The sequence below is a fragment of the Argopecten irradians genome, chromosome 10 (genome assembly GCF_041381155.1).
Source record: "Argopecten irradians isolate NY chromosome 10, Ai_NY, whole genome shotgun sequence".
NCBI lineage: Eukaryota > Metazoa > Mollusca > Bivalvia > Pectinida > Pectinidae > Argopecten > Argopecten irradians.
This window is the reverse complement of record NC_091143.1, coordinates 23,073,157-23,088,284: the sequence shown is the minus strand read 5'-3', so window position 1 is coordinate 23,088,284 and position 15,128 is coordinate 23,073,157. Positions and strand designations below refer to the sequence as shown.

Below are 15,128 nucleotides of genomic sequence, written 5' to 3'. Positions count from 1 at the left end.
GGTTAAGTGTCTAAAACTCTACTACTAGCCCCTGCCTTATTTCTATGGTGATCTGAGGTTTAACCTCAGATACTTTTTATCACTAGCCATCAATCTATAATTGAGGGTCAACTTATGCCAAATAGTTTCTATCATAAAATCTTTCTTTTTTTGGGGAGAAGCTAAAAATCTTCTCAACAGTATAGCATGTCTTCAGCTCTGTTGAATCAAACATAATAAATTAAGCTTTTTCATGATTGTTTTATACCATATTATTTGATCTGTTTGTGCTTCACAGATAAAAAGATGTGAAAGGAGATGGTACTCGCTGAAAGACAAGAAACTGATGCGCCGAGGGAAAGGAGTAATCCAGCTCGAACTGGACTTTGTGTACAATCATGTTAGTATGACCAGAGAAAACAAGAAACAAGGTTCTGATTAAAGGTTCCTGAAAGTTCTATATAAAATGTCAATATTATATATCACAACGAATACAAAATGCAAAGAATGGTGATGTGTGAAATTTTGATCTTATACTTCAGAATTCACCCTCTTAGTATTAAAAAATAATAACCTGAAATATTATATCACACTTTCATGCAATAAGCTAATATTTTCCAAACTTTGCTCAGTAGGTGTGCACTATGATGTTTTATAACTGTATTAGACTCTAAAATTATGTTAAATAGAATATAAAATGATTGACTGTATATACTAGATACAAAGCAGACCGAATGTGATAACACGTGATATGAACCATTCCAGGTGAAGGCAGCTATCCGCACTGTGAATCCTAAAGAAGAGAAATATATGCAACCTGATCCCAAGTTTAAAATATCTGTAAGTACAAAATACATCTCATATATGTGTACAGATATAGAACCTGTCTATAACGACCACTCAAGGGACCAAAAAACGGTCTAATGGTCTTTATACACAGGTCCAATTGTTTAAAATTGACTACATGTATTTGGGCCCTGAAAAAGTGGCCTTGCTAAGCAGGTAGTCTTTATACAGAGATAGTTACTAATACAGGGTTGACTGTATGGTATTGTTTTTTAAAGAGATTTTGTCACTTGATATATTTACCAAAAACCAAATTGTACTCAAATAAACTGTGAATCTTTATACTTAATTCTCAAACTTAATCAGACAAAATGATTTGACAGAAATACTCCTTCATTTTCCATGCATTTACTTGATTTCACTGTCATTGTCAGGTGGGATAAAAACTGTTTATACAATGTACTTACAGGTGATGAAAAGAAACATAGACCGTGTCTCCCAGTTAGCCAGCTCCTTTATCGAAGGGGGCAAGTTTATCCAGAGCTGCTTTGATTGGGAGTCCCGAGCTCGGAGTATATCTGCCTTTATTGTGAGTACCATTCTGTCCCCAGTTCACATACTGATATTACATATTTTTTCACATACCATTATTTTTGTAACCCTGGAGACAATAAGACTTGATATGTATAGAAGATTATCATTGAACTTTTTATTTGCAAACATGTAGGCGTGACGAATGGATTTGTCTCATTGATTTCTTTTATAGTTCCATTGTGACCTTGATGTCTAAATTTTTTTTACCTTGACCATGACCTTTCACCTTACCATATTTATAATATTGGTGACCTTTGACATTGTAGGCCTACCTTGTGATTGTTTGGTGCTTTGAGCTGTACATGCTCCCCATCACACTGTTGATCATCTTCCTCAAAAACTTCATCATTGTGTCGGTGACAGGGGCCTTCGCCTCCAGCTCAACAATGGAGGATGTAAGTACTTGTTGGGGGTCATCTCAAAAGTCATTGTATGAACTTTAATTTTTGTACTTGACCTAAATATTACATGATGAACAAATGGTATATTAGTAATGCAGAGGTTCATTTCACCTTGCTATCCTAAAATGATGAAAACCATTGCTGTTTTCAGTAATATAAACAAGACCTTATTTCAAAGCCTTTTTCCTGTCAACTGAACTTCTGTTCTAATTTGGAAATGATCATCTGACTATGTATTTGTTTTGTAATTATGAATATCAAAATCACTGCTGTCATTTGTTTCATCTGTGTTTATTGTTGAATTGTATTCTCTAATTTACAATCTTTTGAAAATCCTTTCCTTCTAACAGGCCTATGTGGACTCAGATGATGAAGACGATGATGATGATAAAGATAAGGTGAGAATGCTATGCATCACACAGCTAAGTTGAATGTTGTCATTGAATAGCAATCTGTAGTCAGTGGGAACCAATCAGAGGCTTGTTAACAGTCTGTAGTCAATGAGAACCAATCAGAGGCTTGTTAACAGTCTGTAGTCATGAGAACCAATCAGGCTTGTTAACAGTCTGTATTCAATGAGAACCAATCAGTGGCTTGGGGTAACAGTCTGTAGTCAATGAGAACCAATCAGAGACTTGTTAACTGACTGTAGTCATTGAGGACCAATCAGAGGCTTGTTAACGGTCTGTAGTCAGTGGGAACCAATCCAAAGGCTTGTTAACAGTCTGTAGTCATTGAGGACCAATCAGAGGTTTGTTAACAGTCTGTAGTCAGTGGGAACCAATCAGAGGCTTGTTAACAGTCTGTAGTCAGTGAGGACCAATCAAAGGCTTTTTGACAGCTGTCTGAAGGCAATGGGAAGCAATTGGTTAACATATAGGTACTAAGTTCAAGTCCACAGTTCTTAATTGGTCTATCTTGATCATTCTCAGAAGGACTAAGTAATAGTCAATCTTTTATAATTGAAACTAGAACTTTGTGAAGAACACATGAAACCACTAACAGTACTCATTGAATATATTTGTCTCCTTTACATATTAGCAAGATTGCAGGAAAATTGAATTCAGTGGTTAACTAAATAGCATTAAACCAATGTGAAATAGAGGCACATTTTTTGCTCATTTCCACATTCCATCCTGTCTCATCCTGTATCATCTTATCTAGTCCTTTCATATGGAAACAGGCACATAATCTTTGAACAATAATTTATAACTTGGTAAAAACAGGCCTACTGATGTAACCACTTACTCGTGAAGATAGCTTCCCAGACTTTCTATATACATGTACAAATTATTGCTTTTTTCACAGTTGGGAATGATTTCAACACGTAGAACAAGCAGCTGGCGTTTTAAACGCTGTAAAACCATCAACAAACCTGTAATTACAATTGGTTTGATGTGATGCTTAGAATGTATGCCAAAGTCAGTTTATAATAGCAATTGTTCTACTAAATCTTGGAATTTAAGTCTGTTAAAATGCCTGAAGTATGGTCTCTGTAGGCTATACTGACTGCCAGTCAGAGGTGTGACAAATGTGTGATTGTATTTGATGCTATGATTTAATATGAAATTAAAGTTTGATTTTGTTTGGTTTTATATATTTCCCAAATTCACATGAATGTTCTCCATTTAATACAGCATCTTATGCATCATTAGTCATGTTTACCAAGTTTTATGGAGTCTTTTTAATCTTTTCATTTTAAAGCACAAAACTTTTGTACAGAAATGAGATTAAGATAGATGTTTATGGGCATTACACAATAATGTGTTAAATCATTATTGCAAACATTATTTAGTAAAATAATCTCTTTATAAAAAGTGAGGGGGAAATCATCACAAAAATAAGTGCTGCTTCATCACGCATTTTTTCTTCCTTGTCTCCACAAACTTATTTCACCGATCGATCCCACCAAAGCATGATCAACAAGCGGAATGCCATATTTATAATTGTTGGATGATTATTACCTCCCCTGATGTTTTTGAGAGAATGCTATTTATGATATTGTTGGATGATTGCTCCCTTTATACAAATGAATGGTCATATCCCCTTATACAAAAAAGAATGCTGTGTATTATATTATTGAATGTTCGTTATCTCCCCTGAATTGGATATTGTTGAATACCTGAATATGTTTTTGTTTTTCATTTTGCACAACAGAAAAAGGTAATGCTTTGTCCTGTAGTTCCTGGACATTTTGGCACAACTGCATTGAGTGATTTGCACGTTTTTATGCGCCAAATTTTTACTACCTTGCCTGCCCTGCTAATCATACCCTCCCTACTTTCCTTGTTTGATATTTGTGTGTTCCTCGTGTGTGGCAAGTGTGTGACACATTCTGTAGGAGTTTCCATAGCAACTCTCACTAGAAATATCTGCTATTATGTATTTCATAGGGAATAAATTTTAATACCATGATAACAGGAAGGAAACTCAATATCTATCTTTTTGTAAAGAGAGCAAAAACCCTTCTTATATGTATTTAATCCATTCTAATATGCATAATGCTATAGCAACTGTGGTTTTAGATAAATTCAGGAATATGGTTTTAGATAAATTCAGGAATAACACTATGTATGGGGAGATAACTCTCCACATAGCAATGTCATGGATTTTTTTTTTTTTTTATTATTATTATTGTTTATATTCAATTTTCCATATTCAGAATTCTTAAAATAAATAACCTGGCTGTGATATGTGACTCTATGCATCACAAAAGCATATATTGTCACACTTTGATACCGTGATAGCTATTATTTAGATAAACCATACTTCCAACTTGATGAAAATGTGTATGAAAATGATTATGGATGCATATTGAAGTTCATGTCAAGATTCTTAGTTGTACTCAAGCACTTTCACTTGGCTAGTTTTTCAGCTAGAAAAATAACAAAATATATCTGATTTATAAGCAAGAATTATCATTTTCTGTACCCTCTTTCGTATCACCATCTTAGAATCTTAACACTGTCAACCATGATATTATATGTACTGTCTGAATAATCCTGTCAACCACTTAGGTTTGGAAATGGTTAAAACATTTAAACATATCCTATGGTGTGAATGTTTTTTATCTTTCATGAATTATTTTTATACCATGAAATACTGAATTAAGTATTCCCCTTATAGAAAATTCAGTGTTTACACATTACAGAGTTATCTCCCTTGCAGGTAGGTATCGATTGTGATGTCATTACTTTGTGAGCAAAAAGTGTGCTGTTTCCTCATACAATTATGACATAACAATCAATTAACCTAACCACAAGGGCACATTACTCTGTAATATGTAAATACATTCTCACAATCTGGCTAGATCCTGGATTATCCAATATATTTATATACTGGTGATGGAATCACTGTCTTTATTATGTGAAATTCATGTAATGTCTCTATGTCAAAGTTCTATGTATATAATTGAATATCTATTTGAATTCATTTCTTGTCATGTATGAGATGAAATGTTCACAAAATTTGTAATCTTCAATAGTAATTAGATAATAGATAGAAAATGAAAAACAAAAAAGGAAAAAAATTATCCAATTAGTTTGATTCAGTAACTGTCACTGTCATCATATTACAATGGACCACTTTTCTTGATTTTAAGCTAGAAAATAACCTAATGTCAACTTTAAGGTGGTATATTCAAAATGAAAGTGATTTTAATACAATAATTTAGCATTAATTACTGAGCTTTAACATCAGTGGATATTCAATAAGTATAGATAAGTTTGTTTAAATTGTAAAAGTGTGTTCTAAATCACCATCTTGTTTACGAACTCTAGGCCAAAAAGGCTGATAAGGTAATGCAATACACAATGGGAAATCTATAAATGCATGTTTGATTATTCAACTATCTTTCAAGAAATTTTCTACTGATATTTTAAAGTTTAATTCTCATGGGTTTCTTGACTTTGGATATTTGAAGTAATCATTTTGATTTAAATCTCAAACAATTTCTAATCTTTTCAACTTAAGACACATATACTGTACAAAAGTATAGTTGTTTCTTTTATTGGTAACTCGTCACTATGTATTGGCCTTCATGGTCTATATGTATAGGTGCTTAACTGTTAGCTTCCTTGTTATCTCTTTGTTAGCCCATACTATCGTCAGATGGTGGGTTATTAAAATCGCATTTTGTCTAGTCCGTCATCTGTCGTCCTTTTGTCTGTTATAATTCTTTAACCACTATTTCTCAGAAATTATTGAAGAGATAAGTTTTAAACTTTATGCATAGGTTTCCCCAGGACCTTAGTTGCACATGTTGAATTTTCTGACAGGCAGCTATGCATCTTTGATTTCAATACTTCTGAATAGTTGAAGTTTGTTACTGATATTTCTCACAAAGTACTAAAGGGATCCGTCTTGACCTTCATATGTTAGTTACTCTAGATCTCTAGAGTTTGATAATTGAACTTTGTAAATGATCAGGAATCAATATGATTCATAAGCAGCCATCTTGGATTTTGACATTTCTGCAGAAAGTACTGAAGAGGTCTGGTAGGATTTGCTTGGTTTATTTCAAAATAAATCCAAACACAACATGAAGGACAATGGCCATCTTGAATTTGACAACATAATTGATGAGAGGCTTCCCTATAGAAATATTCATTATTTTAAAGAAGGGAGGGAGTAAATGGAAAAGGTGAAGGAATTGTCTTGTTTACTGACTAACATAGATCATTCTATGGTGGGTGTCAAGATTCCTCTCGACTGACTTGTTTAATCATTTAGGTGGCACTTCTTATACAACATATGCTGATAGATTTCCAGTTTATGCATGCCTTTTTTCCAAAATCAAAGATTATGAAAGCATTGAAAACTGAAAATAGTTATGTTGATATTGTAATTCTTCTAAGGTACAAGAACAGTTGCCTGTCATTTCTCTAAGTTTATCAACATAATCTTAAGTCTGAAAAATAGTCTAGTTTTCACTGTTTTGACCTACACTAATAGCCAATCAAAGATAACAAACAAACAAACAAAAAATTAGGATAAAAAATGTTGTCATTATTGATTTGCCATGATTGTTTCATGATTCTGAGCCACAATAGTGCTCTGGAAAAGCCAGCAATATATGTTTACTAGTAGGGCAGTTAAAATCAAAATCTCCTATGAAAAATCTCGATGATATGAAAAGCTGACCATCCATGATGATGGAGTTAGAATGTAAGACTTCATAATTATGAGCATGGATGTGACTCACCTGAAATTTCCCAAAGTCAAAATTCTACAGTGATGTTTCTGATATCAACAGAGATGTTGTCTTTTGTTTTACTTTGTTTGTTTGAATAATGATTCAGAAACATTGTTTTATATGCAGTTCCTGTTCAAATAAAGCATGTGATATATTTTATCTGCATGTATTGACCATACGGCAATGTATTCTAGGCATTATTGGAAAATATCAATGAAATAAACAATGAGATAAGTGATTCATTACTTAATAAAAAATTGATTACTACTCTGAGTCAGCAACTAAACATATCAAATCAAATGTTTTGTCTCTCTATTTGATATATAAAGGAAGAATTTTATTACTTTGTATTCTTTTTTTTTTTTTTAATTTTGAAATAATTTTCTTTTATTCTCATTTTGTATATGAATTTTCTACTGTTACATGTATACATACAATACATACAGTATTATGAGAAAGTATTATAAGAATAATGAATGTATAAGAATATTATAATTCTAATATGGGACTTTATCAATGAACTACACAGTTGAAAAGTTGTAGAAGTAGACTTATTATCGATTCCATATCACAGCTGCTAATTAAATCGCATGCTCTATATTGTAAACAAATATTAAACCCATTTTCTGTATGTTGTCTGTGAAAATTGGTATTGCATATCTTCTGTCACTGAATGAATCATGTTACTGGATATGTGTAATTAACACTGCTTGATTATGATATGTTACTGGATATGTGTAATTAACACTGCTTGATTATTTTGCTTTGGGGACATGCTATCAGAACAATTTGCCAGATCCTTGTGTGATTAACCAGAGTTATGTCCCTTTTTGTAACAGGAGGAAAAGAAGAGTTTCAAGGAGAAGTTACACGCAATACAAGAGGTCTGTCTCCAAGTACAACAGGGCATGGACATGGCCGCATCCTTAGGAGAACGAATTAAAAAGTAGGTCATGGTTCACATCTATATATATGCATTATATAATTTACATGTATAACTGGGTATTGACTGGATCACACAATTAAAACAACAATATACATGTACTTATGTATGATATCTGATCAGTACATTATAATGAAATAAATTTTTAGCTGAGCATTATAAGAATGCTTTAATAAAAGTTTGTTACATACTGTGATGCTGATGATTGACTATTTTGTTACAGTACCTTTAACTGGACAGTGCCCTGGCTCTCCATGCTGGCTGTGATAGCCCTGACCATAGGTGTGGTAGTGCTGTATTCCATCCCTCTACGTTTCCTCATACTCGCCTGGGGTAAGCTGATTATTATAGCTATCATTTACAGTGAGCTTTTCCCTCGCTACTAAGCTCCAAACCACACAAAAAAGGAACCCATGAAGTTAACACTTATGATACACAGATAAGTTATGACACCTAAATTTTCTGTGTCAGCACAAATTTAAGACATGATTGTACTTGTGTGTTGAGTTAAATATGTCATCTGCAGTTAGATCCATTTGATGTTAAAGAATTCACAAAAATAAATTGGAAAGAAAATGTTTCAACGCAAGTATGCCAGAGTATTTATCAGTAAATCATGAAAAGAAATTACTACGAAGAGTTGTTATGGATGATTACGAAACTGATGTTGGTTTCAAGTATTTGGATATACAATTCATTCAGCTTGTTTAAGTTATTAATTACATGTGTATTACAGGTATCAACAAATTTACGAAGAAGCTTGATTAAGTTAATTACATGTGTATTACAGGTATCAACAAGTTTACGAAGAAGCTGAGAGCTCCTAATGCCATTCCTAACAATGAACTGCTAGACTTCCTGTCACGAGTACCCTCGGACAGTGAATTGGTGAGTAACCAAGCTCGGACTCTAAATCAAGCTTAAGGTCTTTCTAACTCCACTCCAAGGTTGAAGTTGAATATCATGGAAATTTAATTATCATTTCTCCTATTAGATTAAATAGTAATTTCCATGAAAGACTTAAGTCTCTTTACTTGACAATTCACCAGGGGTTAAATTGATAAATACCTTTTGCATAATGTAGGCACATGTCTGCTTGAAATTGCGTTTTTTAGGAGGTCAAACTCTTTTCAACTTTATATCTCTTGAATTCCATAAACCCAGTTATATGTTAAACAAAAACTTAATAATTTTGGTTTCTGTTCCAGATACAATATCGTGAGTTACGCCCCGACGCTCAGTCAATGTCAAAGAAATCCAAACAGGCATAGCAGGACCAGCGTAACGAACATTACATGTGCACTGACATGGCCTCCCATGTGACAGGAAGTGGTACACAGGGGACACGATTTCATTGCTGAACTGACCTTGAGATTTCTATGTTAAGGTCACCAAGCTGATGTGGTAATACACATGTGATACACTGCTGATAGAGGTTGCACACCCAGCAGTACATGGGATACAGGGTCAGGGTCAAGGTCATGACCTTTTACAACGACCTTGATGTGTAAAATACCATACATTGGATGATTGTGCTGAAAGTGCAGACAACCATTTATTTGCTTATTAATGGAGTTTGGACATTTTGTATGGATAGTTATAAACTATCGATGATTAAAGATGGCTAATGCATAGTTAATGTGGATATAAGTTACCATGACAATGGTAAATAGACACTGGTTACCATGGTGGCGGTATCAAATATTTTCTGTGTTGATGATGTTATCACCATTTCTAAGGCAGCTGTATTTGTTTATAACTTTCTTTTAGTCCCTATATCCACATGATCATCATACTCACTGGCTAGACGGCTGGGTCAGTTGTACCACCATGGTTACCATGGCGATGATTGTGTCTTGGATCTCTAGAATTTTTCCTGTTGATTATAAGTCTGTTTGAATCTCTTTTTGGTTGTAAGATTTGGTGAAGTTAAGAAAATGTTAGTGTGCCTGTTTTGGAGAGAGATTAAAGGATGTATGTTTGTTGAAATAAAGAGATTAATTTTTGCTAGTGGCATGTTCCTCCATGATCAGAGGAAATCATATGAAGTGTGTCTTACAGCTGGAGAAGAAATCCACCGCCTCTCCTTTTGCGCTGATAGGAAGACGTTTTACTGTTTATGGTCATGTTTCCTCTTGGGCCTCTTTTGTTTTGTTATGAAGCAAACATGTTGTCTTCTTGTTTTAAAATGAGTTTTGTGGATATATCAGTAATAAGATGAACATTCACACACTCAAAAGGATATTCACACTTTCGCACTGCTGAATGTTTCGGTGAATATCAAAAGATCAACATGCAGCTAAATGGTATGAGGAGAGGACTGGGTCGACAGGGACAGTTTGGGACGATGTTTTTATTGACTGTACCTACTCATCAGTGATTCATGTTTTATTAATGATGAAGAAACCACAGTGTTTTACATTCCATATGCAAGAGGGGAGAAAGAATCTCATTTGTTGATGATTATGTGCATGCAATGCTTTGTAAACAATCAACTGTTTCCTTTGTTATCATATCATGCAATATTTTATTGTAGAATATCTACAGTCAGTACGAAAGTTCAATATCACAGATTATTAATATTTTGTTCCATGTTTTTGTTTATAGAAGAAATCCACACCTTATGCTTACGAATTGTCTCCCTTGATTTGATACACATTACTGATGAAACACTAAAAATGGTGTGATACCTTATTGTATGTCAGGTTTCAATTTAACTTGTTTTTTTGTGCCAGCATAATATCAGTACGTAATCAAACAAAATCTCAATCAGCTGTAGCCATCAGACAAATGAATTAAACTTTCAATTATACATGTTTTTTTAATCTACTTGTGTTCAGTACTTATATCAGCTCTAGAAAATCATCTATTTCAGTCTTTCTCAGACCAATAATTTAATTGAATCTCATTTTGAAATGACTGTAGTGTACTCATTGTTAAAAGTGACTTTTTTAAGTAGATGCTAATCAAGTAAGACTTGGACGAATTGGACTTGAATCTCCTGTATGACACTCTTGTGTTTAGCTTTAAAGCAGCATAGACTTTTGGTCAGTAAGGAAGATGCTGTTTTATGATTTATAAAATTAATGTAACATACAATAATATCAAATGATGTCTTATTTTGTCGTTGGACAATAGGTCATTTCTTGCTGAGCCTGTGTCTGCTTATTCTTTCATTCCTTGGACCAAATTTTATGGATCATATTTATCTAGATGTTTGACCACACAATATATAACTTTCAAGGTCATTTAAGGTCAGGAGCATGAGAAGTATTTACGACTTTGAATGCAAACTTATTCATGTGTACAGGAACAAACATATATATATATATATATTTTTTTTTTTTTTAACATCTATTCAATGTAGATATTTTAAGAAAAAAACATGCTTCCAACCGATTTAGTAACAGATTTTTATCTTCAAAGTAGCTGAAATATCTGGTTAAAAACTAATCTGATTTTCTGATTTATCAGCTTTTATTCATGGGCATCTTTTGGTGCAAGTGAATCTATTCTTAGAATTACATGTGTATTAATATTTACGAACGTCAATACCTATCCACAAGGGTAGATAACTCTGTGATAGGCAAAGACGTAATAGTGTTAAGTAGAAAACAGTGATGCGACGTTATTATGTGTTGAACTAGTGCTACCCTGTGATATGTCTGTTCTCCGTCCTTATATCTATAGTCCACTAGTCCTTTAATCATCTGCTCATCGTCTGGCACATCGTCATAGTAATATGTCGTCATGGACACACAACTGGTCGAACAGATTTTATTTAGGAAAGTTGAAAAGTTTGCATTTATTTTCATTTATGTATTGACTTAGCAAATATATCAAGATTATAATTATTTTTCATCAGAACATATCTTGGTTCGATGATAGATTTATGTACTGGTCTGTTATTCTTTTGTTAAATTTCAACATGTGATACATGAACTCAATTAAACAATTCATGATTGCTAATTAAAATGTATACATACCATTCTATGTACATGTATTTGTTTCCAATCCATTGTTTCCCTTTGTATTATACCGTTTCCTAATGTGTATATATATTATTTTGTGTATCCCAAATGCTGTATGATTTACTTGTATAAATTACATCGTCAAACTCCAGCTTTATGAAGTTCACATACCTTATGAGATTTTAAGTGCAATACTGGAAAAGACGTAAATTAAAGAAATTTCTTACATATATGTGAATTAATAATTTTACCATGTAACATTATATATAAAGATAAACAGTTCATCGAAGGATTTAGTTTTAGTCATTAACCATTATACATGGCTTTGTTTATTTTTTTCATTTTAACTTGGAAGTGACATTCACCATATCTGTTTTACACAGTTACCATAAACGTTTTTCTACTGAAGAAACACAGCATCATAAATACTTTTGTCTTCACAACTAAAACTTTATTGAAATCAATAGTGTACCTTATTGGTCCACGTCGGATGTCATGTTCCGGGGTAATTATTTTAAACTGACTGATTTGTATTTAACAATCAAGAATACCTACTAATATTCAATCTAATTTTACTTTTTGAAACCAATTGATTGAAAAAAAAGAAACACCCACAACACATAGCATAGTACTAATTGCCGAGATTCATTTATTTGTTAGTAATATTTTAACTATGTACAAAAGGTCCCAGAAATTATGTGCTTTAATGTAATCACTTATTTTTGCAGCGACTTCATTCGGAGTTTTCAAATCAACAACTTTTTAAGGTGATTTAATTTTGAGATTCATAAACTAGTACGATTCTAATGTTTAAGTTCATTTTCTGTGATTTCTCATCATCGCAATAAAAAACATATGAAATTTAATTGAATGCAAATACCTGTTTGTTAACAGTATATAAATTTTTAAAAGAACGGTAACCTATTTTTTTTATTTTTTTTTTTTCACGATCTCTTTTGTTTGGTACTCAATGTTATTAAATACTGGATATATCAATTGAGCTACAATCAAATATCTAAAACCATGAAAGCTGTGTTCTAGCTGTTTACTGGTAATAGTTTTTTTGTGTAAATTCTTGCTCAAACGTAGATCTTAGCTGTACACAATTGATATACATATAAAATATACTATGTACAATGTATAAATTTAACATATTTCATGTTGGTCATGGGTAATGCAGTTTCAGTCTAAAATTCAGGGTGTAGGCAATTTTTTACATTCCATTTAATCTTAATTTTTTGTGGTTTTATGAAGGCTTATTTTTCACTTTTTCAATTTCTTTATGACAATAGCCTTGTTAGCTTCTAGGTTATGATTACAAGGTCCACGTTTCAGTACAGGACTGGTGCTATAATGAATTCATGTAGAAGAGGGGTAGAAAGGAGGATGTGGTAGGGGTTAAATAATGGAAAGAATTACATTGAACTAAGATGTACCAAAATCTCTCTGTTTTTTCAGTTATATGAAAAAGAAAGAATACACCACAGAAAATAAAAATCTGTTGCTAGTGTAATGATAGTATGTAAAAAAATGTAAACACTGCCATCAAATGATACCATTCTGAAGCTACTACATATAAAACTATATTGAATTCCAATTCATTGAATGCTGTGCACATGAAAATGTTTTTTTCCTCAACCCTTTTTGCAGTACCTATATATTGTATATAGTATCAAGTTTTACCATGTAATGTAACCTTTATTTCTAAGAGTCCGAACATTTCTGAAGTACTAATCTTGTATGTGACTTCTTTTCATTATAATGACTCATAGGTATACTACCTTAATAATAAGGTGTAAATTTATTCATAGTTCCCTTTTGGTGTAGATAATGTTTATAAAACTGTATAAAGTTGTACTGTAGCTTTATTTTTGTATCAAAATGCTCAAGTTTGTTTCTTCGCTGATAAAGTAGAGGAAATGTGTCAACTTTTTACTAAAGCTGTTCTAGTCTTGTGTCTGTTACTAGCTTCACTATCTCCAAGAAATACAGGTCAAGTTCTCCTTAACATTAATATACACTCCTCTACATCCGACGCCTTTTGTTTGCATTAATCATGGACTTGAAAACAATTTAGAATTTTAAAAATATACCACCTCAGAATTCTGTATTTGACACATTCCAAAATGTGGTATATCTAATTAAAATATTGAGGGTGATTGACGACCATTTGTTTTGGTTATCCCTTGGGACTTTTCAAGGACATACAAACCTTGGTTATGTCCATATGACCATAAAGGACAGTCATAGGGACATAACCAAGTGATCTTAAGTCACAGTCCTTGGTATTCATGTGACCATTGAAAGACATAGTCCTTGGTTACATCTTTGTGACCTTTAATTTGAAGGACATAATCCTTTGTTACATCTTTGTGACCTTTGAAGGACAGTCCTCAGTTATTTCAAAGTGATACTTGGTTATGGTCTTTTTTACCTTTGAAGGACACAGTCTTAGGTTACACCATGTAACCTTTGAAGGACACAGTCCTTGGTTACACCTTTTGACCTTGGAAGGATACAGTCCTTGATCTTGAGACCTTTGAAGGACACAGTCCTTGGTTAACGTACACCTTTTGACCTTTGAAGGATACAGTCCTTGATCTTGAGACCTTTGAAGGACACAGTCCTTGGTTAACGTACACCTTGTGACCTATGAAGGACTCAGGTCCTTGGTTACACCTTTTGACCTTTGAAGGATACAGTCCTTGATCTTGTGATCTTTGAAGGACTCGGTTACTCCCTTGTTTGTTATTGTTATTATGCCATTGTTCTGTTTTATAACCATGCTGTTTTTACTATATTGCACTTTTGTCATACTTTGTTCCTTTGAAGACTTATGACACTTTTTTGCAGGGAAACTGACTAACAGTACATGTTTTGGTGAGAATAAAAATTCTCTTGAAATAAGGTTAGAGTTTGAGTTTTCTATTAACATAATAATGAATGGATAATTGTTTCAAAGAAGTATTGTCAACAGTAGATTCCCAGTGCACACCGAACCAAGCACTGCATCTGAGTGATAACTTCTACACATTATTTGTTAACAGTAAGCTATAGGCAGTAAAGGCATTAATCTAGAATGCTACAATAGAGTGTTTAAAAATGACAATTGATATAACAAACAAGAGGCCCATGGGCCTTAACGGTCACCTGAGTTAGAATATATAATGAAACAAATTATGAAACAAATTAAAGACATATTAAACACTATATGCTGGGCCTTGAAGTTGGTCAGTGATTTATAAATTTGACTTTTAAGA

At 32.9% G+C, this 15,128-nt stretch overlaps 1 protein-coding gene across 1 annotated transcript in view; it reads left to right on the top strand.

Annotated features, from left to right (window-relative positions):
- The window catches only part of LOC138333416 (multiple C2 and transmembrane domain-containing protein 1-like), a 141,914-nt gene extending 127,139 nt beyond the window's left edge, over positions 1-14,775 (top strand). The window contains 10 exon segments of the mRNA XM_069281775.1: positions 278-379; positions 745-819; positions 1,235-1,354; positions 1,626-1,754; positions 2,111-2,158; positions 5,540-5,557; positions 7,794-7,900; positions 8,121-8,230; positions 8,688-8,785; positions 9,106-14,775. Of these exon segments, the coding sequence (XP_069137876.1) occupies positions 278-379; positions 745-819; positions 1,235-1,354; positions 1,626-1,754; positions 2,111-2,158; positions 5,540-5,557; positions 7,794-7,900; positions 8,121-8,230; positions 8,688-8,785; positions 9,106-9,168 (870 nt within the window). The 3' untranslated portion in view covers positions 9,169-14,775.
- Positions 14,776-15,128: the final 353 nt, after the last annotated feature.